General features: G+C 34.9%; 2 protein-coding genes across 4 annotated transcripts in view; one reads left to right on the top strand and one right to left on the bottom strand.

The window, feature by feature from the left end:
• LOC142338137 (uncharacterized) overlaps positions 1-26,554 on the bottom strand; it is a 244,331-nt gene that overhangs the window by 31,288 nt on the left and 186,489 nt on the right. The gene's annotated exons all lie outside the window — the stretch shown is intronic.
• LOC142337836 (uncharacterized) overlaps positions 1-26,554 on the top strand; it is a 66,145-nt gene that overhangs the window by 3,851 nt on the left and 35,740 nt on the right. For 2 of the 3 annotated variants that reach the window (XM_075387377.1, XM_075387376.1), the window contains exons 2-3: positions 18,389-18,529; positions 23,276-23,809. In XM_075387377.1, the coding sequence (XP_075243492.1) occupies positions 18,390-18,529; positions 23,276-23,809 (674 nt within the window). In that variant the 5' untranslated portion in view covers position 18,389. Of the gene's footprint in view, positions 1-18,388; positions 18,530-19,518; positions 19,656-23,275; positions 23,810-26,554 lie in introns of those variants that run through there. The other variant, XM_075387379.1, reaches the window with a different exon arrangement.

The following is a 26,554-nucleotide window of genomic DNA, read 5'->3' as shown; positions in this document are numbered from 1 at the left end:
AAGTTTTTTGGTTAAGTTTCGCCAGCCTGAGAGAAATTCTTGGGTTAAGTTGGCTGGCGAAACTTAACCAAAAAACTTGCTTTCACTAAGAGAAAATCAGTTTTTCGGTGGTGAGAGTTCTTGTGGGGGGGTGTCCGGACCCCCCGCCCTCCAGTAACATGGCAGATATCCGCTGTTGAAATGTTCGCTGTATATAGAATTAGGTGTTACCTAAGTTTTGAACTCTCACTAAATCTTTTTGGTGAAAACATAAAAAACCTAAAATAAGACACAGAAGCCTAAAATTTTTCAAAAAAATTCAAAAATTTTTCGAAAATTTTTCAAAGTTTTTCAAAGTCCTAAAATGGTCTGAAATGGATTTTGCGCTATGAAAGAGCACTCAAAAGTGATATTTTGTTGACTTCACTTTTTTCACCTAAGTAGTATAGGGGTCGAAACATATAAAAATTTCAAATTTTTTGAAAAAAATTTTAAAAATTTTTTGGAGTCCTAAAATGGTCTGAAATGGATTTTGCGCTATGAAAGAGCACTCAAAACTGATTTTTTGTTGACTTGAAAAAACTTCTCAGTTAATGTGTTTATTATAAAAGATAGAAAAATTTTCTTGAAAAAAGTCAATTTTTGTCAATTTTTTTATTTTCATACATAAAAGTAACTTTTGTTCATTTATTTATTTTTCTGTTTGAGAATCAGCATGACAACCATAGCGACAGTAGATTTGAAAAGCATTCATCAAATTTACGAACAAATAAAAGTCGACTATCCGGAATATAGTGAACGATTTGTATACTTTTTGGCAGCATGTCTTTATCTGGACCCCGAAATTAACTTGGAAATAGTTCTCAAGTTGAGACCATATGGTGGTCTTATAGGTATAGACAACTCTTCACTAGACACTTACCTGAAGTCTTATAAATTCCTTCGATTACATGCAATACTTCACGACGCTTCAGGGTTTATTGCAGAGCATAGTCAGAAAGGCCCTGGATATTCATACGTTTTACCTTGTCCAATCACAAACGCCTACATTGGTCACATGACTGGATTAATGTTTTGCCTCTTCGTGAAAACTTTTAAAAGGAATTTGTTTAATTTGCTGGAATGTTGAAGCCAGAAATTGTTGTCTTAGATTTTGAAGGTTTTCGTCATAAGAAATCGGGTTTTATAATTAAGGAGTTATCGATTTGCTCAAACAACTACACAGACACAATCTTGTTCGTTCCACCAGTTTCTTACAACTCACTATCCGCTAGTGAGAGAAAATCTCATCAGTGGGTTAGTAGGTTCTTACACGGTTTGTCGTGGAATAGTGGCAATTATCCTTACTGGTTTATATCTCAAATTTTTATTGCAATTAAACTTCGATTTCCTTCAGGAAAGTTTTATGCTAAAGGGAAAGAGAAAACTGAATCACTGCAAACACTTATACAGAAAGAAGTGATAGATTTGGATACCCTTTCATGCCCTAAAGTTGAAGAAATTGTTCCCCCAATTAAACATTTTACTTGTGCTCTACACTCTCTTTACTTGCCTGAGAAACAAAAAAGACATTGCGCTAAAAGAAAAGCACAGTTGTATTTCAATTGGATAAAATTGCCCGCCAATGAGCCGTCGAGTGGAGAAGGTAGCTCCTTCAGTTCTTCAAGTGAATTTATCTCCAAGTTTGACAGTATGCAGTTGCATAACGAATGATAATCAAATAAATCTATCTTTGGTCAGAGAGGAAAAAATAGAATCACGTGGGCAATCCATTCTGAGGAAACAACAGATTATTTGCAACTTATCGGAGGTTGAGACGCTGAAGAAATATCTTTCACTGCTCGAATATTTTCAAATTTACCATGTCTTTACAAGAGAAAATGAGAAGACTGAAACTAAACCCTTTACCTATGCACAAGTCGCCAACCCCAGTTCAAGTGAGCCTGGACGACGAAAGTCTCCCTGATGAAATCAAACAGGTAGTCAGCAAAGCAAACGTGGAGTCAATTGTCTACTACGCAAAGGATTGTGGCATGCAATCGTACTACAAAGTGACTTTCAAGAAAGAAGACAAAGACTCTAGATATACTTCATATGAATTTTTTATGGTTGAGAGAGTTACTAACAAAATAATGAGCTAACACAAAAAACTGATGTTTTAATTCATTTTTGATCAAAACGCCTTTTCAAATGAGTGATAAAGAAGACCAGATAGATTCTCCTGCTGGAATATGTTTGAATGATTTAGTTTTCAATGAAGAAAATCAAGAGAGACGCTCATGGAAATTTTGTAACTCTAGACTACCACGATCAGAAGCAGTGTATTTTACTCAAATCGTAATAATACTGTTTCTTATTGGTGTGTCCTTGATCAAACTTGTGTTTTTTCATCTTGATTGTGAGGAGTCAACATTTTGGTTTTCATTGCTTTCATGCACAGTTGGCTACGCGCTTCCTAATCCGAAGCTATGAACAAGATAATTTCAACAAGCGATAGACTATTCATGGCTGTTTGTGGGCCATCATGCTGTGGTAAAACTGAGCTCATATTCCAGATGCTACTGAGAAACACTTTTTACCCAAAATTTAATTCTATTTACTACTTCTATCAACATGAACAACCAAATTTCAGCTCTATAGAGCGTAACTTGAACATTTTTTTCACAAAGTTTTCTGGATTTGATTTCATTTCACAGCTGGAAAACTGCCTGCTTGTTTTTGACGATTCTTGCGAGGAAATTTTCAACGACAAAGAGTTTTCTATACTCGCAACTGCTGGACGTCACAGAAATATTAGCGTCATTTACGTTAAGCATAACTTATTCCAACAGAGTAGATGGTCAAGAACAATTGATCTCAATACAACTCACATCATTTTGTTCAAATCACCTAGAGACATACAGCAGATCACCTATATTGGCAAACAGTTGAACAACACAAGTTTTTTAAAAGAAAGCTACGAGTTAGCAACAAAATTACCCTTTGGTTACTTACTCATCGACTTGGATCCAAAAACTTCATACTTCTTGCGTTATTGTTCAAATATTGTACAACCAGGTCCTACAATTTTTCATCTACCTTCCTCCAAAGCGGTTATAACTAATTTGACAGATGAGAGAGAAAGAGTTATGTATGCTAAAGCAAATGCTCGAGATGTCTGATATTAATTTCAGAAAGTTCCTCAAAGAAGCACCAAATAGTTTTATAAATATTCTTTGTGAGCGTTTGCTCAATGTAATCAATGGCAATGTTCCAGTCAACAAACAGCTACTAAAAAATCAAGAGGACTCATTTCAGCAGTTATTATCAAAGGAAACAAGTCTGAAGAAAAAGCGATTTATTTTGACGAGAAAATCACAACTTATCAAGGCAATAGCATTCTCGTGCTATCTTTACTTAAAAGTCAAATAATGCATGCAGAAGAATTCGTTTTGATTCCCAAGAGAATGTTCATATCAAAAAATCCAACCAAGGAAGAAATTTTTGATAATCCAATATATCAACAAAAAGCCACTCAGTTATCGCTCCTACAAAGATCTAATCCAAACTTTGAGCAGAGCAGTGGAAAAAAAGATGCTGACACAAGCACTGATAGACTGGTCATGAGAACAAAGAGTGTCGGTGATGGAACAAGTGATCGAGATGATGTAAAATCAGAATCATTTGTTAGTGATGACAGTGAAATTGAACCTGTAGTGAAAAAACGGAAAGACTCAGCCTTTGACTCAATAATGCTGGAACTAAAACTAATGGATGAAAATAAAACAAAAAGAGCTGCAATAATCCTGAAAAAAATTTTTGATTCCGATACTGTTTCTATTAGTGAAGAGAATAATGTTCTCCATAATGAAGATGAACCTCAAGGAGTGAAGGTGACAAATTTCTTGTACAATTTACAACAACCTACCAAAAAAATTGACGTTCAAAAGTATTCCAAAATATTGAGTGAACTTGATATAGCAGCCCACTTGGTTTACAATACACATGCAAAAAAAGTTCTCGATGAGTTTTACAGCGAAGAAGAGGAAGAACAACCGACTCGAAAACAAAAGAAACAGCAACAAAAACAACCAAGAGGAAGATCTGAGACAAAAGAAAAAAGTGCAGAGCCAAAAGTCGATGAGAGCAAAAAAACGACTGACGAAGACACGAGTAGAAAAGACTGGGCTTTCTATAGATGATGTGAAGAAACTTGATAACCTCTATTTAAAAGGACCTGCGTCATTTGGAAACGCAAAGCGACTGCAAAATTTGAGTAAAATATCAATGAAAAAAGTAAAAATGTATCTGGAAACGAAACCATCCTTCACCAAATATCGTTCACGTCGCCTCAGATTTCCAAGGCTTAAAGTAATTGTTAACGACCTAAATGAGATCTGGTCCGTAGATCTAGCATTTGTTGATAAACTTGCAAAGTACAACAGTGGTGTGAAATACCTTCTTGTTGCAGTTGACGGTCTGTCAAGATATCTCAGAGTTGAACCACTAAAAACAAAATATGCTACAGAAACTGCAGAGGCTTTCAAAAAGATGATCAAGAATAAGCAACCTAAAAAAGTTTGGGTCGATGATGGTACAGAGTTCCTCGGTGCTTTCGAAGACCTCTGCAATAAACGCGGAATTCATTTATACAGTACGTTCAGTGAGAAAAAGTCTGCTTTTGCTGAAAGAAATATACGTTCCCTCAAAAATATAATATACAGATACTTAGAAGAAAAGTGGACCTATTCATATCTAGATAAACTGGATTCATTTGTTAAAACTATCAATTCTAGAGTTAATCGAACAATCAATCTTGCTCCAAACAAAGTCACAAAAAAAGACGTTCCGCGACTGGTATCGTTGATTGCGAATACAACATATTCTCAGAAACCAAAATTTTTTGTCGGTGATCTTGTACGAATACTGAAAAAAGAAGAAACCTTTGGAAAGGGCTACAAACAGTCATTTACAGACGAGGTTTTTGAAATTTCGTCTATCCCAACATTGAACCCTCCAACGTATTCTCTTATCGATAACGATAAGGAAATTATTCAGGGTAAATTCTATCAACCCGAACTCCAATTAGTTCGAGAGTCGCGTGTGCAAAATGGCAAATAAACGTTTTGAAGATGAATTTACGGTACATGTAATTTCCTCCGCTTCGATGGAGATCTTCGATCAAAACACATTAGCTTCATTCAGGAATTTTTTCAATGATGAAATACAACTGTCGGGAGAATGGAGAGTAGCTTTGAGTGAAATTATTTTTCCAACAAAAATAGAGCACATCACAAACGGAGTCCTAATTTCTTACAGTTTAAGTGGTTTAGAAGATCACCAACGGAATAGCTCTGGAGCCAATGTCATATCACGTCCATACAACGGTGAGCGATTAGCTTTCATGCCAGGAACTTTTGATACTGTGCCACAGTTGTTAGCTACCATTAAAAGAACTGTTGGTTTACCAAATTTTTCTTTCAGAGAAATTAAAAGTTCCGGTAAATTTGAAATTGTCTTTGGAAAATATGAGGGAATTACGTTTCCAAGCGATGAAATTCCTAGCATTATTGGTTTCAAGGGCACTCCTGATGGACGAGGAACACACATTGGTTATAAAATGGACACAATTGCAAATAAACTGATAAAAAAAGATGATACTAAAGCTTTTATGGGTGACTTTCCAGCTGATCTGTGCGCCGGGAAACATTTGATATTCATTTATACAAACATTATTGAGTATCAATACGTGGGCGATGCGAAAGCACCTTTATTACGAGTCATTGATTCAAAACAACGATTGAAAAACGGTAGCGTCTGCGAGCTTGAACCAACACACAGAATAGTTTTTTCGAATTTGGACTACAAAAAACTTCTTTCAAATACGATTCAGTCAATTTCTGTAGAACTACGCACCGAAACAGGTCAATTAGTCCCTTTTTCAGGGACCGGAAAAGTCATTTTGACTTTACAGTTTAAAAAATTTGGCGAGTAAAAGCAATGGATTCATACTACACCAATCAAGCATCTGCATTGCCTTATTTTTCTGGGCACTATAGGCAAAGAGGTAGCGGCTTTGGAGCTTTAGCAAGTGGTATCGGAAGAATCGCTCTACCTATTGCAAGAAAATTTATTTTACCAGCAGCAAAACGAGTTGGAAAAGAACTTTTGTTACAGAGCGTACCAGAGTTAATGGACGTTGTCAGTAAAAAATAATCTCCAAAGCAAGCGCTGAAAAACACGATATCAAATACAGTCAAAAAGCAAACAGGAGGCTCATTGGCACTGCGAATGAGACAAAGACGAATGAATCGTAGACGATCTAAACGTTCAGGTTCAAAAGCGAGAAAAAGTAGCAAAAAAAGAAAAGTAGTCATTTCAAAATACAAACAGCCAAAGAGAAGCCGGTCGGATTTCTTTGCCAACGTTAAAGATGATCGGTAATATGTTACCAACAGAGGCAACACATAGTTCCTTGGATTTATTCGAAAAACCAGCGCTTCTTGTAACTTTTGATGGGAGCTTCTGTCAAAAAGTAGGGCCAGTTTACAGTCCTAACGGACCCATGCTTGAGTTTGAGGTTGCTGGAGACAGAAATAATTTTATTGATCTGCAAAAAATCTTCCTGGAAATCAAATGCAAGATAGTTCAGGCTTCTGAAGCTGACCTAAAATATGATGCTGGAGCTGCAGCAGATGTAACCAAAACAGACGCTCCTTACTTTTGTAATAATGTTTTACATTCACTCTTTTCTGACTGTACAGTATCTGCCAACGGACTGAAAATTTCAAATGCAAATGGAAATTATGCTCACAAAAGTTTCATTGAAACTGAATTTTCTCACAACAAAGACGCAAAGGCTACTTGGTTGGCTTGTCAAGGTTATTCGTGCGAGGATAATCCTGGAGCGATAGCAACAGCTGAAGTTAACAGACGAAAAACTTTGGTTAGACAATCTGCTGAATGTACTTTTTATGGAAAAGTGGCAGTAGATTTTTTTTACATGTGATCGACATCTTTTGAGTGGAGTCACATTGCGAATTTCCTTTCAAAGATCAATAGATGATTTTGTTGTAATATCTGACGATGCTGGAAAATCATACAAAGTAAAAATTATAGAAGCTAATTTGTATGTGAGAAAAATGACATTGAACGACGACGTCGTTTCTGCCATTGAAAAAACTTTGCTAACAAGCCCAGCGTCCTATCCTTACTTGGAAACTATAACAAAAACATTTCTGGCTTCTACTGGTTTGCAAAGTTGGAAACAGGAAGAAGTTTTTAGCAGGGAGCCTATTCGACGTCTTGCCATTTGTCTTAACACAAATGAAGCTTTCTTAGGAAGCAAACAACTCAATCCTTTTCACTTTCGTAAATTTAATCTGGAGCAGATATGTATTTATCGCAATGGACTCCCCGTTGCAGACAGCCCCATAAATACAGCTGACGTAAAACGCTTGTACTTCAACACAATGTCAGATTTAGCCTATATTGACAATGGACATGGAATAAGTTTGTCTGAATACCCTAACCATTTTATTATGGTGTTTGATCTCACCAGCACTCAGCAGGCGTCACATGATTTTATTCACCCCGAACTCACCAATTGTTCAATTTCAATTGAACTTAAGTTTTCAGCGGCCTTACCAAGCAACATTGAAATTTTTATAATTGGTGAAAAAGCTAGCACAATTTTCATTGACTCTGCTCGAAGAGTTTCAAAAAATCATATTCTCACAAACTGATGGATGAAGATGAAATAAACAACCTCGTTCAACGATGTAAATTGTTAAAGCATAAATTTCATGGTGTATTTGCTGCTGATAATTTTCCGCTTAGCCTATCTCAGAACAGCTTCATTATAGTGAATGTATCAACTTCTCAAACAATTGGAACACATTGGACACTTATTTGCCGGAAAAACGGAAAATATATTTTTGCAGATCCACTGGGACAAAATCTAACTTCATATAAACATTTACACAATAGACTTGCTTCCTCTGCTGGTAATATTCAAACTGTGTTTGAATTGCTTAGAAACCAACCAATTCAAAAACCAAACTCAATATTGTGTGGCTTATTTTGCATTTATATTGCTCATTACCTTTTTGATGAAAAAGAATTTGTAAAGATGAGTGATGTTGATTTGATACGTTTCACGCTTCATATGATGCTCTAACATTACTAACTTTTGTATTGAAATAAATTTTTTTTCAAAACTTTATTTTTTCTTCATAAACTAAGCGAACACACAAAACATCATTGTCAATATCCAATTTTCCATAACCACTCACAAAGATATCCATTATTTGACAGAAAGCACCAGAATGAGGACCATGCAAAATTTTCTCAAATCTCTTAAGAGTTTCAGTAGACAATCGGTCAGTTTGCAATTGTTGGTTTGATTTTTTCTCAACACTATTTTCTAGAGTTTTGAAAGCAGTACTTCCAACTGTCCGATGAGTTTTGCAGCCAACGCCAGTGACCAAATTGGGTAAACGTTTTTGAATGTTTGTAGTGTCTCCCTTCGTCTGTAACGTTAGACCATTGTATTCCACAGCTAGCTTCACTTTTTCGAAAACCGTTCCGATTGTCTCCAAGTCCTTGCCATGCGAGAATAAACAATTAAAAGTTGTAAATAAGCATGGAACAGAACAAAGTTTAGTTTTTTTTAAGAAATCTGTAGTAACATCTGACACATCAAACAAAACATGATAATGATTAGCAGGTAAAACTCCACAAAAAAGGCTATCAGTGTGCATGCATATGGCTGAAACTTTAGCAAACGTTGATTTTGGTTTCTCTTCAGTGATAAAAAACCTGAAATTTTTTTGAAATTGCTTGAAGTAACCAGGTGAACGTTCATACATAGCTTCTACCATTTTCAATTGAGCTCTTTAAATTATTCAGAGAATTCGTGTTCGTCGTCTTTTTGTTTTAATTTAGATTTCTTTGCAGAGGGAGCTTTCAGAGTAGAATCGTTTTCAGTGTTGTCGTTAGCAGCAGAACGAATTTTTCCGTTCTTTTTCGATAACTTTTCAAACTCTTCTAAAGTCAGTGTTATTCTCTGTTGAAGTTCAAACTCTTGACCAACTTTTTTGAACAACTTTAGGAAGATATAAGTTCCTGTTTTGTCATAAGTTTTCACTGTTGCTCGGATCAAACGTTTTTCACTTTTGGAAATGTCAAAATGAGCGTCTCCAAACTCAGCGTCTGTCTCCGCTGTAAAAGGCATTTTTGTGTTTCTTATTCAATATATTCAACTAACTGTTTTGCTTCAAGAAAAACCGTGTCAATGATTTCGTGCACTAAAATTTTAGAAATTACACGCAGACGCTAGAAATAGAATTGGTTAACTGATAAGAGATATGATCTATTGAGTCAACAGTATTTGTACGTTAGTCCTGTAGGCAAACGCATAAATGTCTTTATCCTATGTATGCATACAAATTCCCATGGTACTAGAGCCTGCCTTAACTTCAGGGTGGTCTTGTCTGGAAACAATACAACTTTAATGTTTGGTTTAACAGAAAAAACCAAAATGAAGAGTACATGTATGACCTTAGGTGTGTCAAGAGACTAACTTGATCAATAAAGTGAACCCAACACGTGTGCCAAAACTTGACGCTTTAACGACATTGAACAACCTACATACTTGTTGAAATTTTCATTCAATTCTATATTCAAGTTCATGCTTGTAATACTGCAAACAAGTGTCTTTTAAAAATAACTGTACCTCAATTCATTTTTGATTCAATTTTTCGTTTCAACATTACTAGTATTTGCTTCAAGGAAACATTATCTTTCAAAATTTTCGTTATTGTTGTTTAACTTCAATTATAACTTAACAGTTCATCTGAATTTTCCAGAGCAATTGCAATGTCTTACCATATTTTGTCAGAAAGCGATTTGTCATGTGAACGCACAATTATCTATCAAACTGTACATGAAAACTTCATAGTAATTGTACAACAAAAACGTTCTCATGAAAAAGAAGAGTGGATAACTCACGACCATTACATGCTTCCAAAAATATTCATCAATTTTATGGCTCAGTTACCCGACAAAACCGAAACTACTGGTAGTGGATTCATTACATCAGGGGGAATTGTACCACCAACAACACTTTTGCACCCTCTGGAACAATATGATATATCGAACGTACCAATTGGAACCAAAAAATTAATATACAAATACGATTGCGACTGTGTACCATTCTATGAGAACCAGCTCGGTGTTTTGCAAGCATGCGACAACCTAGCGGACCTTTGGGGGCTTCCAAAATCTCCTGAGTCTCCTACAAATCCGTCACCATTTTGCACGCCTACTGCGGACCCCGGTCCAACACTCAGCCCAGATAGCTCAGAGCAGAGTCCTTCACTTTTTTCGAATCTAAAAAGCAACAACTTATGGATAAACTTTGACAGTCCTACAGACACAAACGATCTGTTGAAAAACCTTTCTGGAGACAACTTTGAGACTCCCACAACTTACAATGGAATTGAAGAACAAGAAGATACCCCTACCAAAAACTTCTCTTTAACTCCCGTAAACACTGAAAACCCCTCAGTTGACAATGCTCCAAAAAAGAGAAAAATTTCAGCTATGCGAGAACTCTTTGACAACTCAAAATAAAATCATTTTTGATGCGCTGATTTTATAAAACTTGAAAACAATATGGTGTCCTAACTGTATTCTTATTCATTCGCCGCATATTGATCACAATTGGATTTCCATAATTGTATTTTCTTCAGAATATATAATTTTTCATTATCTCTAAGTAAGGAAGCAAAAAATCAAATAAGAAATAAACTATCTTGACATTTTTGCAGAATAATTATTTTCTTCTGAGGAATTATTTTCTTCTGAGGGCTGAGAGTCAAATTGAGATATCTCTGCTTACAGTGAACACAAAATCTGTTTGAAGAAACAATTCAAATAACTGAGAAACATAATTTTTAAAGGTTCCCATATGAAAAATGATCTTTAGAAAAGAACTCAGAAAACAAAATTTTAGAGTTTTAATGAAATTTGCGTCCAATTTTCACGAGGTACTGTAAAAGTGATTGAACTAACTGTAAGGAACCGATTAAAAGAATGAAGGTAATATTAAAAATTAATAGAGATATTTTCTATTTTCAACAGAAATTTCACAAAAAATGCAATTTTTAATGATATTTTGAACCTTAACTCAAAAACTTGACATACGATTTTTGATTTTTCTACCTGAAACCATAGGTAAGTGATCTGGAATTACAATTTAATACTTTTGAGGCACCATTGAAAAAATTTTTTTATAATGAATTTTTGATTCAAACTTTTTCATTAATTTCTCTCTGATCTTGCGGTGATCAACAAAAACAATGAAAATCTCATATTTGTTCAAAATACTGCGTTTACTATGCATATATTCGCTGAGCAGAAGGCATTCCTTTGATTTGACCCTCCCCTGATCTACAGTAACCGTTCAGTACGTTTCTAAATATAATCAACTTTAATGTTTAATGAAAAGATTGTGTTTAGTACAGAGCCCAAAAGTTGGGAAATTTAACAGTTCTTGTTATCTGAAGTGTTCAGGATTTAGGTGGAGTTCAGTTTCATGAAACGTTTTCCTTTGATATGACACTCCCTGCTCTACAGTAACCGTTCAGTACGTTTCTAAACTTAGTCAACTTTACAGTTTACGAAAAGACTGTGCTTATTATACAGTCCAAAATTATGGGAAATAAAACAGTTTTTGTTATCGGAAACGTTCAGGGGTTAGGTTAGAATTCAATTTCATGAACCGTTTTCCTTTGATATGACACTCCCTGCTCTACAACAACCAATGGGTAAAATTTTATTTTCGATCAAGTTTACTGGTTAATGAAAAGACTAGTGTTATTACCAAGCAAACATTGAAGGGAAAGAATTTTCGTTATCTGCGAAGGGGGAAATTAGTGTTAGGTTTGCACTCAATTTGAATGAAAACTCTCTCAATTTGCTCTATTATTCATTACAACATGTTTAACAATAACTCAGCATATACTGGCCGATAGAATTTTCTTACTATTCTTATATATATTTCTGCAATAAACTCAAATTACAACTCAAATTCCATAATACAAAGAAAACTTATTATGGGAGTACATGCAATATTTAAGAAGAACTGATAAGCCTATTTATTGTTCTTGCCATATTTTGCCTATGTTTTACACAAAGGTCTCACACAGAGTTGAAACTTGTATATTATGAATTGTCATGATAAGAATTATATTTAATTACGCACCCCTCAGGGTTAGAAAACATTGTACTACCTAAAGCTGTAAACTGGAGGTGTGCTCAAGATTTAAACGAAACCCGTGTAGTGCCACGCAATCAAAACTTCATTTCTTGACTTGATTGCAGAAAATTCAGCTTTAACTGTTCGTCAACTTTTGGGTGAAAAAGTTTTGATAAATTGGAAAACATAAAGCAAAGAATTTATACCTCTATTTTGTTGCAAAAAAATTTGAAAGCTTTTCAGGCTTTTACTATAAATTAATATTTCCTAAGCTTTTCAAAAACTCTCACAACTTAGAAATATCTCAAAATCATTCTTAACGTTATCAATCATTATTTTCTACACTTCTTACCCTATTATTCAAAAGTCTCAACACCATTCAAAGCTTTAAAACTGCGTTCCGTACTTCTGTACAGTATGCCAGTTCAGTGTCCAAACTGTTCTGCTCAGCTCTCCAACAGAAGGTCCCTTAACAAGCATATGAAAAATATACATAAAATTTTTCCAGATATACCGACTTTCAGCTGTTTTCAGTGCTTCGAGAACGTTAGAAGTCTTCCTACACTGCGTAAGCATTCTCATATTTCTCATCAACAGCCCATTTTAAAAGTCTGCTATACTTGTCGCGTAGGTTTTCAAACAAAACTCGAATATGCAGAGCACATAAACAATGAGCATGGTCTGCCCATTTTGGACTTGGAAACCCACGAAGTTGATACGTCTAAACCAACAGTCTGTTCAATTAGCAATGGTGTAAACTACTACGAATTTGAGCCGGCCCAGGGGGATTTAGACATTATGGAATATCTGTTCAGGAACCGGGGCGAAATTTCGAAAACAGTCCAAAAACACACGCACAAGTTTCCACAAAAGGTTCAACTTGTAGTGGAAATGACGCTTCAGAAACCTTTGGATGATGATCAAGAAAAATTGAGCGTGTTTTTCAATACGAATACACGAATCGTATATCATTCAGGGATTTCGGATGAAATTTTTGAAGACTTTGTCGACAACATTGTTTCAAAACTTGTTTCGTTTTCAAGCTACGGAAGTGGGTGGCAGCTACTTTCAATAGACAAAGTTACCTTGAAGCTGGCCAAATATGTGCCTGTCCGGGGAAGCAGTTTCATACCGTTTCATGAGGAACATCCGCTAAGAAGAGATTCGAACTTGTTAAACATACACAATGCAAACGATGATAACTGTTTTCTTTACTGCTACACAGCTGGATACCATCTGGTTTACAAAAAAGAAAAATTAGAACCGCCAACACCATGCTTCAGGTCACGCACCAACGTTCTGACGTACAGCAAAGAAAATCCATCAGCAAAGCAACCGAAAGGGGACTTTGAAATGCCAATGAGTCTACAGGACATATCAAAGTTTGAGGAACTCAATGAAGTACAAGTTAATGTGTTCAGGTAAGAACAAATCGTATTATTCTGTATTTAAATGTGATTTTATTTTTTTGTAAAAAAAAAAGCAAAAACAAAAAACCAAAAGTTGTTAAAAAAAGGGGGGGCAAAAATTCTTCGTTCATCATAACTGTTCTTAACATTTTGCTGTTTAAAAAACTTCACTATCCAGAAAAAGTCTAAGATTTTTCATATTTAAGGTATCAAACGAAGCAATTACTACCATTGAGGCTGTCACGAGGCAAAAATTTCCCATTCGTACTCGATTTGTTGCTCCTACAAAACGAACAGACATACCACTACGTACTCATTATCAATTTGATGAAACTTGTCGCTAAAATCAACGGTAAAGAGTATCGTGATAGAAATGAGCTGTGCAGGAACTGTTTTCACATTTGTTCGTCAGCGGATGTGCTATTAGCACATCAGAAATCGTGTTTGGAAAATGATTCTCTGCAAATCACGATGCCCGATCCTGCTAACAACAAGTTAAAGTTCGAAAACTACGCCGCGAGGTGGTTTTCACCTTTTGTAGTATACTTGGACTTGGAATCTCTACTTGTGCCTGTAGCAACAGCAAAAAGTAACCCAATGACTTCAAGCACGTGTGCCTTGGAACACCATTTAACGTGTAGTTACTGCTTAATTGTGGTCGAACATAACAACCCTGAACCAATACATTTTGACATTTACACAGGCCCCGACTGTATGAAACGCTTCATTACAAAAATCGAAAAACTTGCAAGGTTCTTTTACCATCAGAAAAAGAAATTTCCTAAATTTATTGGAGCCGCTCCTTTGAAAAGTACATTCTCGAGATGTTGGATTTGTGATGTTGCTTTCAACAATGACAACGAAAAAGTGTTAGACCACTGTCACTACAGTGGTCAATTCATTGGTTACGCGCACGACGAATGCAACCTCAAGCGCCGAACACTCAACTTCACGCCCGTAATTGCCCACAACATGATGAATTATGACTTACATCACATAGTTAAGTCCTTGCATACAGCCTCAGAGTCAACAAAAATTGAAGTGATACCGACAAACGACGAAAAATTCATTGCACTAAATTTTGGTGTATTCATTGAAACACGAAAAAGGAAGCGAGATGAAGTCACTGTTTACGAGTACATGCGCTTTATTGACAGTTTCAAGTTTATACCGTGCAGCCTCGATAAAATTGTACAAACTCTGCCTCACAATAAATTCAGTATTCTTGACAACTTTTACCGAGGCTATACCACTGAGCAACGCAACTTGTTGAAGAAAAAGGGAAGTTTTCCCTACTCGTATGTCAATGACTTCAGAAAACTGAGAGAACTTTCTCTTCCCAGTCTCGAAAACTGGAAAACCAGTTTGAAAGACAATAAAATTGATGTTACCAGTGAGGAACTCAATCAGTTGAATTTTGTCTTCAACGAGTTCAATTGCCAAAGTCTGAAGGAATTCCTGGAGCTATACCTCACTGGCGATGTGCTACAGCTGTCATGCTGGTTCGAGGAGCTGCGTTCTGTGTGCTATGACACATACGGCCTGGACTGTGCACAGTTCTACACAGCTTCAAACCTTTCTGGAAACGCGTTTCTGAAAACCTGCAAGCCCGAAATTGAGCTGTTGACAGACCGACTGATCCTTGAAATGGCAGAGAAAATGATACGTGGAGGCCTGTCCTCCATCTACAGTTCAAGACTAGAGATTGCAAACAACACTCTACTGCCTAACTTTGATAGCTCAAAGGAAGTCTCATCAATCATTTATATTGATGCTAATAACCTTTACGGGGGAATCATGTTACATTTCCCTCTTCCCCTGAATCAGTTTGAATTGATTGAAGATGTTGCACTAGAAACGATTCTGCAGACCGACGACGAAGGGGATGTTGGTTTCATTGTTGAGGTGGATCTAGAGTACCCTGATGCTCTACATGATGAACATGCAGATTACCCATTGATACCCGACAAGGAACCAATCGATACCCTAGAACTTAGTGACTATCAGACAACTCTTAGAAGTGCTCTAAGTCTAACTTCGTCGAAATCAAGTAAGTTGAGACAGACGTTTCACCCAAAGAAGAACTATGTTGTTCACTACCGGATCCTCAAATTCTATGTTGATAGCGGAATTAAGGTCACCCGAGTTCATCGAGCGGTAAAGTTTCATCAATCTAAGTGGTTAGCAAGTTATATTGCACTTAACACACAGAAACGTCAAGAAGCTAGCTCTAAGCTTGATCAGGATTTCTACAAACTTATGTCAAACTCTACTTTTGGCAAGCTATGTGAAAGTTTGAGAAATAGAGTGTCCGTTAAATTTGTTTGCACAGAAGAGGAGCTACTTAAAACAACATCAAAAGGAAATATTTCATCGATAAAAATCATAGACGAGAACCTAACAATTATCACAAAGAAAGTCCAATCCATAGTATGGAACAAACCAACAATTATTGTAGCCAGCATTCTTGAGCTTTCAAAGCTGTTTATGATGGATTTTCATTACAACGTAATGAAAAACAAACAGAGTGCAGTTTGCTGTATTCAGATACAGACTCATTCGTATATAAAGTTAAAACGAATAGTTTCTATGATGATTTGACGAAAAACTCTACCCTGAAAAAACACTTTGATCTCTCAAACTTCCCCAGCGACCACAAACTCTATGACAAAACGAATGCAAAGGTGGTGCTTAAGTTCAAAGACGAACTTGCAGGAACGCCAATAGAAGAATTCTGTGCCCTTAAGCCTAAACTTTACTCGATTGTTGCTAGTAATGGTGAAAACAAAATGTCGGCGAAAGGAACTAAAAAATTCGCGCAAGCCAAATTAAATCATGAAATGTTCAAAGAGACATTGGAGACGAGCAACGTAGTGAGACTTGAAAACATCAAAATGTCAACACTTAAACATCAACTACAAACTGTGTGCTTGAACAAAATTGCCCTCTGCGCATACGACGACAAAAGATATATAAATACAGACAAAAAAACGACACTGCCCTTCGGACATTTTTCTTTGCGTGATGAATACGTTTCAAAAAAACTGTGTGCCGAAACCGACTGGGAAGACGAATTGAACGAACCCTATAACGTGTTTGAACTTCCTGAAGGAGGGGAGGCCTCAGGCTGGGAAACACCCGATCCAGGTTTTCATCAGCCCTCGTACTCTAATGAAGAGTTGAATGATGTTATTGACCTTTCAAATTTATCGGAACAAAGTGATGAGTCTGACCATGAAATCAATAACCCGTTCATTCTCAATGAAGCTGATGAAAACCCAGATTGCTGCTCTTCAAGCAGTGAGAATGCAACATTAGCCAGCATCAGCAACAAAAAGAAGCAAGCAACATTAAGCAATAACTTATTCAGACAAATAGATAGTGTTGAATCTACTAACTCTTCAGAGGTAACACTCTCTGAAAATGAGGAATCGTCAGTAATCTCGATTAAACGTGCCCGTGCTTATATTGTAGATTCTGACACTGAGTAATCTGTTATTTTTCTTTGTATTGTAATAAGTACTTCTTTTATAGAACGGAAAATTTAAAAATACAAAGATAAATATTAATAATGATATTTTTATACAATTGGTGAGAACAAAACTTACTTTAAGGAAATTTCCCAGTCCTCCTGTCGGATATTCTTTGCACTTTGCACCGACAAAAGCTTTTCAAATGCTTCTCGAGCTCCTGTTTATAAAAAAAAAAATTTGTCTGCAGAAAGGGCAAATTTGGTCCAATATTTTCCCCGAAACAAGAGATCGAGAACAGTATAATGGGTTGGTTTCAAGAAATTTGTTGTGCTTTTTATGCTTGGTAAACTGAGGAAGAAAATAAACGGCTTCCTGGCATCTTGAACAATATTTTATATATCGGTTTTTGTGATTTTCTGTGAAATGTTTTAATTTTTCTTGAAAATTGTTGAAAGTGAGCTCACAAGTCTCACATTTGTGTCCTGGCATTCTTTTTAATAGCTTCAAGTTTCACTTAGTTCGCTCTGTAGACGCAATACAATTGAGAAGAAATAGGAAATAGTCTCTTCAGCAGGCTCATTTTGGTGGTTTAACATTTATCTCAACCTAACAGGCAGAAAAGAATATATTCCAAGCATTTGCCAAGAAACGGTTCAGTTCTAACACCGAGGGCCCTGCTTTATTCCCCTCACCAAATTTATACTTCCAAACTGCTTTCACAGCCATACATTTACTTTTATCTTAATTGGAACACTTTTCATACACCGAAGCAAATTAATTTCAAAATCAATAAAACACACCGCACTAATTTAATTTTGTTTTGAAATTCAGTTTCCAAGAGCCCACTCCGCTTTGATTTAATTCCACAGAAAATCCCCCACCGTAAACAAAACTTGACAAGTTTAAACAATCCCCACTTTCGAAAGCTCAATAAAAGTTCAAATTAGGCATAACAGCCCACTCATGCGCGCGGAAGGAAATATTCCAAACTCTCCAAATTTATTTCCCAAGAGTTCACATAACATGAACTTACAATCCAAAAGATCGAAGTAGGTAAAACAATAAGACTCTCAAAGTTTCTTCAAAAGTACAAGAAATCAACTTTTACAGAGTGAAAGTTCTTGTAGGGGGGGGGGGGTCCGGACCCCCCCCTCCAGTAACATGGCAGATATGATTACTACTGACCACCATTAAAAACAATAATCTCCGGACAAGGGTTATATTTTTAAAATTTCAAGCGAGCTCCTTAAAAATGTGAGTGTTTGATCGGTGCCATTGTACTTTAGAATGTCCGACAGTAAAATGAGTTCATCGACAGCTACTACTGTTTCGTCTACAATGGGCAAATGTCTGGACAGACTAAGATCAGTTAAGAAATTGGTATTCAATCGGAACCAGAGCATCAAACTAACTCTACAAGATACAAGGTACGTTAGTTGAGAAGTTGACTTCTGCAAAAATATTTTTCAAAAAAATTGCCGTGAACAAATAAAAACTACAAAGAACCCCCCCACGAGCCAAAAAATTTCTGCAAAAAAAAGATTTAACGGTCTCAAGCTTCGAAAAATCAGAATTTTCGCCGCAACCATCCTACGCAATGTTGTGGTGAACTCGGCGAACAAATTGAGTATTTGTAAGAACAACGCTTAAACGTAGCGTTGGTCTTACTTCATTTCAACACTTTCGCTTTATTCACAGCAAAACTATGTAAGAAGAGAGCACTATTTTTTCCCTTTTTGTCGCTTTAAAGAGCTTGAGTGATTTCCGAATGTCAATGAATGCAGATATTAGTTTTTCACCGCAAAGGGAAGTTGAAAATATAATATACAGGCCACAAAGTTACGATTCTGAATTAGGGTATTGGATTTTATCAACCTAATTTTAATGATTATTTTTTTTACACAGAATAAAGTTGATTGCCTCAAATCGAAGTGATGAGAGAAAATTCATCGCAGAACATAACGCCGCAAAAGCATACCCCAAAGGTTCTCCCCTAATCATAATCGCTCGTGAAATAATTAAATAAAATGAACGAAATTAGGAGACAAGCTTTGTATCTAATTTTTCGCAAAATTGGTTTAACCATTTTTGCGAAATTGGGAAACTTCAAAATCGGAAAATAGGTAAAGGGTCTTGTAGCAGGTTTTTGCTCATTTTAGGAATCTATTTTTGCCAATGGATGTGTCTCTAGTCTGCAATCAGGCTTAAAAAAATGCGCGCATTTGAGCATGAAAAATAATTTACAGCTGTATTAATTGAGCAAGCATAAGAGATTTGAAGGTTTATTAATTGAGTATGCAAACGTTATTAAAACTTTTAGAGTGATTTATAGATAGAAATATTGACACAAAGTATATTTATTTTGAAATGCGCTTGTTGTTGTTTTTGTTGTTGTTTATTGGATGGAGACCCCTGGAGAAGCAGCTTGCTATACTGAGGGAGACATCATAGGGCACGGACTACTTGCAAAGTTTCTCTTGACTACTGCTTACACAGTGCGTCATGCTTACTACTCACAGGACTACTGAGACTGACTGCTTAGACTACTCACAGGTCATTTTTTATGTGACTTACACCCTTTTCTTTTCCAATATCATTGCAGCATGTCTACCACCAGGACGGAATCTTTAATACGAAGGGAACGGCAACTCATGGTCAAACAAAGATTTATTTCCATTTTTTATTATTACTTTAGTACTGCCATTGTAATTTTTATTTTGAACTGTTAGTGTTCGTAAACTATCATTTATAGCTTGCATCTTAAACATCTCGTCTAATTTTTTTTATTTATGAGGTTAATTTACACACAAATACACACACACACACACACACACACACACACACACAGAGAGAGAGAGAGAGAGCAAGTAGAGTGGAAAGATTTTTCAGAAAAAAATTGATACACATCTGTAAACCCGTAAATAGACGCAAACAATTAATAGATACCTACAATACTGTAAAAGGACGCAAGAAAATTGGGTGTCAAAACTAATAGAAATCTGTTAACCTGTTAAAAAGCGGAAATAGTAGTCGCGGATTTGAAGGGATTTTCCAGAAAAAAAAGAGAATTAGTATCTAAAAAAGACGCAGAACTGAGGGATTTTCCGGAAAGAGATGTTAGACACGTGTAAACCAGTAATAAGACACAAAAATTTTGGACACACTCAATTCAATAATCTCTTTCGCTGCATTCAATTGGAAATCGCTCATTAAATCAACTTGTGCAAAAAACAATAATTATTTCAAATGTGGTTTTTAACGAAAATTCCCACTGTCCAATCTTATCTTGTTATGGACGAACAACAGCAGTTAAGAAGTTTCTACAGTAATAACCTTCGTTTTTGAGATGGAAATTTTTACTGAAACGTTAGATTTATTGATGAAATAGCCAAATCAACCAAGGAGCATAAAATATGAAACTCGGGGATTTTTCAGAAAATAATTTGTTTGTCATTTTTTCATCAAGTTATCTCAATACAATGATGCTTGAATACAAATGAAAGCCTGAAAAACCATGAATAAACAGTGAGTCGAGGATCAAGAACATCAGCTGTTTCGATAATTTTGTTTTTTCGTGTGAAACTCTAAAATGAAACAAGGATATATCGTAAATTAATTTGTTTTCATAAAATGATCTGAAAACAATGATTTTTGTTTATAAAAATTATCCTGGAAAATTAATAGGGTAATTAAAAAACGATAACTGTGAAATCCTTTATTTTAAGTTCCTGTAATTTTTATACTTTCACTGTAATTTAATTCTCCAGTCAGCCAATTTATAGCAGAGGGATTATTCAGAAATTAACACAGCCGGTAATTGTTTTGTTCGATTGTCTTCTGCTTCAGCTATATTTCTATCAGATAAAACTTATTATGTCCCCAAAACCACTCCCATTTTAGTGGGCATACGTGGGCACATAACTATTACGCCCCAGGTTCACGGGTTATCTATTGGATTTTATGGGTGTTAAGATAAAATCCTTTGTACCATTGTAACAGCGCCACAAAAAGGATTCGGGTGAGGTCAATCCAATTCACTGACACAAAAAAAACCATTGTGAAAAAGTTGAGCCCTATTTGGTATTTTTCTTAATCCGTAAACCACTCTTAATAGCCTAATTGCTATCAAATAATAAAGCTTTAAACCACTATCACTTGCTCAGAAATGCGCTTTGAATTATTAGCCTTAATTGCTAATCATAAACACATTCAGTGCAAAATCGAGTCATGTTGAGATCAAAAAACAGATACATAAATTGAGCAGATTCGTGATACATATCACGTGGGAAAAAATACACAGCATATGTCTCAAAATCGGTGTGTAAATTTTGACGTTTTTGCTAACACAGGTTGCGAAATTCCCCTTCAATTTTGCCTGTTTTTGCTAAAAAATCTATTTATTGCAATATTGTTGCCTTTTCATTTTATTAACATAGGAAAAACGAACAAAAGATACAAAAGATTGGGCAAATTGGCCAGTGACTATTTGTGTATACCTCTGCGGCGTTATGAATAGCGCCCCAATCAATTGGAACGTGAGCTAGGTTAACACAAATTCTACAAAATGCCTTTTTTTGTGGATTATGGTGACAATTTTTGTCACCAAATTCTTCGTTTTGTGTTTTGGGGAAAACAAGAGAGCTTTTCCGTTTGTGCTTCCCCCATTTCGTTATGCTCACACCGTTTGAGAGCACGTGTAATTACATGGTAAATCATTATGTAAAAATGTCGCAAGTGCGTCTGGGGATTGCAAATAGTTTGCAGACTATTTCATCAAGTTATAAATAATTTTTAACAATTTTATTATTAAAAGCAATCTATTCCTGTCCTCTCCTTATATAAACCATGAGAGCTTTGAAGTAAGCGACGTACAGTTAAATATTTTGGTTAAATGTAAATGCTCGAATTTGAATAAAGCAATAAAAATCCCTCCACTCATAGCATTTGAAATAAAGGAAACACTTCCATCTTACGTGCTAAAAGATATGCATGATAATTATGTATGAAATGTATAAAATAGCAAAAACTAAGTCGTATTTCGAAAGCATTTTCAAAATAATCAATAATGCTAGAAGCCTTTTAAAAGGTTTCTAAGAACTTTACAAAATAAAGTGTTGTGACAATTTGAATTGAACGGCTGAGGGAGAATAATAGAACATATACTGAACATTTTTCAAGCAGCGGGAAGTTTCCGAAATTAAAAATAGCAGATTCGAATTCTTCTCCATTGAATATCTATTATATCTTAGCATACACTGATTGAGTTTGCCAGCTTTGCAAAATGTTCTTTTTGACGTAGCTCTGAAAAAATTTAAAATCATTATAGCAGTTTTATATAATCAACTTTTTAAAATTAAGTATAATTTATTAGAAAATCACAGTTTTAATAGAGCATTTTTTGAAACTTATTTGAGTGTGGTTGTTCTCTTGAGAAAATATGTTTGATACCTTTAGATCTATAATGTACAATAATTAATTTCATAGTGTAGTTTTTATAACTATGCACTATGTAATTTAATTTTTCCGCTCACTTTGAAGTTTTCAAAGCGTTTTTGAATTGACCTCGGACTAGTAGCTACTTGAGCAAACAAATGTCCGCTTATTTCTTGATTCCAAGAAACGTAGCTGGTGAAAACTGAACAAGTTACTCAAGCAACCGCAAAATAATAAGTGAAATGTAATAAATTGTAATATTTAGTAAAACTTTGTAAAATAACAATGAAAAATTTGATAGTGAAATTTAATAAAAAAGTAATAATTACTATAATGACAAGGAAATTTTTAGTAAATTTTAGTAAAAATTAGTTTACAACATTGGCATAATTATTAATGAAATTTTTCTGCCAGTTGCAAATCATTCTAGTATTAACTATTATCAAGTTGATGATAAAAATTTGAATTTACATTTGCAATATATATATATATATATATATATATATATATATATTCTTTATTTTGATAATTTGAACTTTGAAGTTATTAACTTAACATAGAAAGCTTCACGATTGATTGATTGACCAACAAAAGTGACAAAAAACACGGTATATTTCGTACAAACGAATGGTTACTTTAGCCTAAATAGGTAAAAGCAGTTTCGGAATCAAGACGCAGCTAATGAAAGCACCATCCTTTTGCAATTGAAAATTAAAGTATATGTATTTCTGTCATTTCAGTGTCACTCTAAGCAATATCATCTCACCCACAAGGACAATTGAAACCCTCAACGATAACTCAATGCTTCAATCCGAAATTGTTTCGGAAAGTTACCCTTCATTGGTAAGCGACAGCCAACATGAGGCCGAAACTACTGAACAAGGATACCCTTCACGGTCGGCAACCGACATCGACTCGCTAGACGATTTGATCAATTTAATGGACACCGATGCGACCTCTTACAACCCCTCAGGGAAAAAATTTGGAGGGGGTTATAACCAAATGGGTGAATTTAATTCAGATTCGGGTTTCGCATCTGAAGAACTAGCAATTGCTGTTGGGTCAGCTTCAACTGACAGTAACTTAGATCGAGTTCAGAATCGAAGTGTCTCGCGGAAAAGACACTCACAGATACAAAGCCTCCAACATCGATTACCAAATGACACTTCAGAAGCGAGTGTGACTCATAAGGTTCTTAATGATACTCGAGGAGATTGGAAGCCTTTCGGGGTGGAATGGGAATGGGAGGCGTTACCAGATGGTGGAGTTTTCAGGTACCTACTTCCGATCAATAGATCAAATTAACTCTGAGATCAAATTCGAAAGAATTTTTTTCTCATGAACCTTCTTAATGATATTTGCCCATTTGAAATTGGTCTTTTTACTCTGCCATTCGTAGTGCGAGTGTCCTCTATCAAAATATTTACCAAATAATTTTTTTCATGTCTAATTCGCCTCTCTTATTAACAAGGTCAAAATGGCGTCAGATAAAACTAAAACTAAACACAATAACTTCAGTAGAAACTTCATTGGAAAAGATATGGAACCATTCAATAATAAGGCTCGGTTAGAATTAAACAAAAAAACAGCAGTGTTAAAAAATTGGCTTATATTTTTAAAAACAATTAATTTCAAAGTATTGAAAACATTTAAATAGCAATCGAAGACATCCAAAAGATTTTTAATCACATACGCCTCTCTAGAAGGGCATTAAGACCTGTGATTGTTCAATTTTATATGCGGTTACTAACGAACAACAAATAGAGACAACAAACAAAAACTCAATTAAAATTTGCGAGAAAACGCTATCGAGCCATTAAGCCCTACTGTTCCCGCAAAAAACACCTAATTGAGCCCTCCTCGAACGCCAATAAAGTAGCTTGAGAGCTCACATTAATGATAATAGGAAACAAGAAGACAAAAAAAGAAAAAAAGGCGAAAATAAGTAAAACTTTTGTTTTTTTTCGAAAACATTTAATTTCAAAGTCATGAATACCATTAGCTAAAAAATGAAATAATTAAACAGGTTTGTTTAGCCGTCCAGAGGAAGCGCATGAGAACTGTAAATATTCAGAATACGTCGTACGACTGCAAAAAGGACGTCAAATAGACAAAAATCAAAATTAGTTTACAATTCTCTCACGAAATAACCCGTGTCGAAGCCAGTAAATTCATAACGAGTTCTATGAAAACAATAGATTTGTACATATGCACCTTCCCTATACAATGATTTTGTCATATATGACCTTTAATTAACGAGACTGGAAAACAAATAGACAGAAAAAACAAAAATGCGAAGTTAAAGAACGTTTTTTTTTTTAATCAATTGATTTCAAAGTCATGAAAGCCATCAGCTATCTCCTCAAATCAGAATACGGGCACATTGATTGCCTCAAAACAATCCAATTAAACTGTCATTATCCAGAAACATTTATAAAACTGAAAAGACAAAGTAAAAACGATAGTTAAAAACAAATATGAAAACTCGATTAGGTTTTTAAGTTCTTCGAAAAGTGGTGTCGAAGCCGTTAAAACCAAAATCTCGCCCTTTAAAGATTTTAATATACTGAATTGTGCCTTATTTTTAACGCCAATAATGTAATATCTGAACTTTTAAAATCACCATAATGTGATAAAACGAGAAAAAATCAAGAAAAATGGGCCAATGCCTAAAAAAGAATAATTAGTATCAATGTCAGAGAGCCATAACCTAACGCATAAACCCGCAAATAAAAAATAAGTTTTAGAAAAGGAAAAAAGAGTAGGGAGAAGCATTTGCTGACATTAAGCTACAATTTGAACAAATTAAGAGAAAAATAGTAGCAAAGTTCATTAAGTCATTTTTTATATAAAAATCAAACAATTTTAATAGCCGAAACGACCATAATCATTCGTTTAGGAATTTATATATATATATATATATATATATATATATAGATTTGAAACTGCTTAGGGAGCCCATTGGACCTATCAACAGTGATTTGAATTGTTCTGTTCTTTAATTAACTCAAAAGAGATCGAATTTTTTTAAGAAAAAGAAAAAACGACTAATTAAACTCAAAATTATGTTTGGATTGTAACAGGCCAAAATTGGACAAAAACCGGCATTGTTTTGATGTTTATCAATTTAGAACACTCAATTGTTTAGAATGTTATAGATCTAGATAATTTTTGAGTTAAATATCAAAATTAAATGTTGCGTTTTTGATGATCTTATATTATAGTTAGCAAGAAACGGCATTATTTTTATTCCAGATTACTCTCAATTGAATTGGAAGTCGGATTAGCACCTTTTGTAGTTTAAACAGGTTGTGTTAGTTGTTTTTGGATGTGTACTTTCGGCAAATTTAATTAATGTGACCTAAATTAGCTTATTTCGGGCAATTTTTGATAAAAAAGGCTGAATTATGAAATGTTTAGCCAAACTTTTAGCAGAAAAATTCAATCAAAATATTTAACACTACTTTTTTGTCTTTAAAATAAGAATCAAGAGTACTATTGTTAACAATGTTTACATATTTTAGCAAAATTTAGGCAAAAATTCCGGAAAAGGTGAACAAAAATAACGCAAATTGGTCTAATACTCACAAACATTTGAAGGACAATTACTCGCTCAAGAAAATGAACTTCAAAAAAGGCCATTAACTTTATATTCTACGGTTTTTAATGATACTACTCCCGATTCTCTACGATGAATATATCGATCGGTCAAAATTGACTGAACAAAAAAAAACCCGTTTGACTATATAGTTCCTCCTCCCTCAAGAGGGGTCGGAACAATCTTGTAAATAAAATCAATCAAAATTCATATTTTGATAATTACCTCTTTTGTAGTTCTTTTGTATATTGCTTTTTTATTTATGAGGAGTATGTGTTGTCAACCATTTGAGGATTGTTACTCCCTAAGTTCTCACAACGATACAAGAATTTATCCAGTTCTAAGGCACTAAATATAGCCTGCAGATTGCCTGCAGAATAGCTGCGACCCAAAGAAAAAATAGATTAAAGGTTACACACAT

Source organism: Convolutriloba macropyga, chromosome 4, assembly GCF_964194025.1.
Source record: "Convolutriloba macropyga chromosome 4, txConMacr16.3, whole genome shotgun sequence".
NCBI lineage: Eukaryota > Metazoa > Xenacoelomorpha > Acoela > Convolutidae > Convolutriloba > Convolutriloba macropyga.
This window is presented reverse-complemented; position numbering and strand designations above follow the sequence as displayed.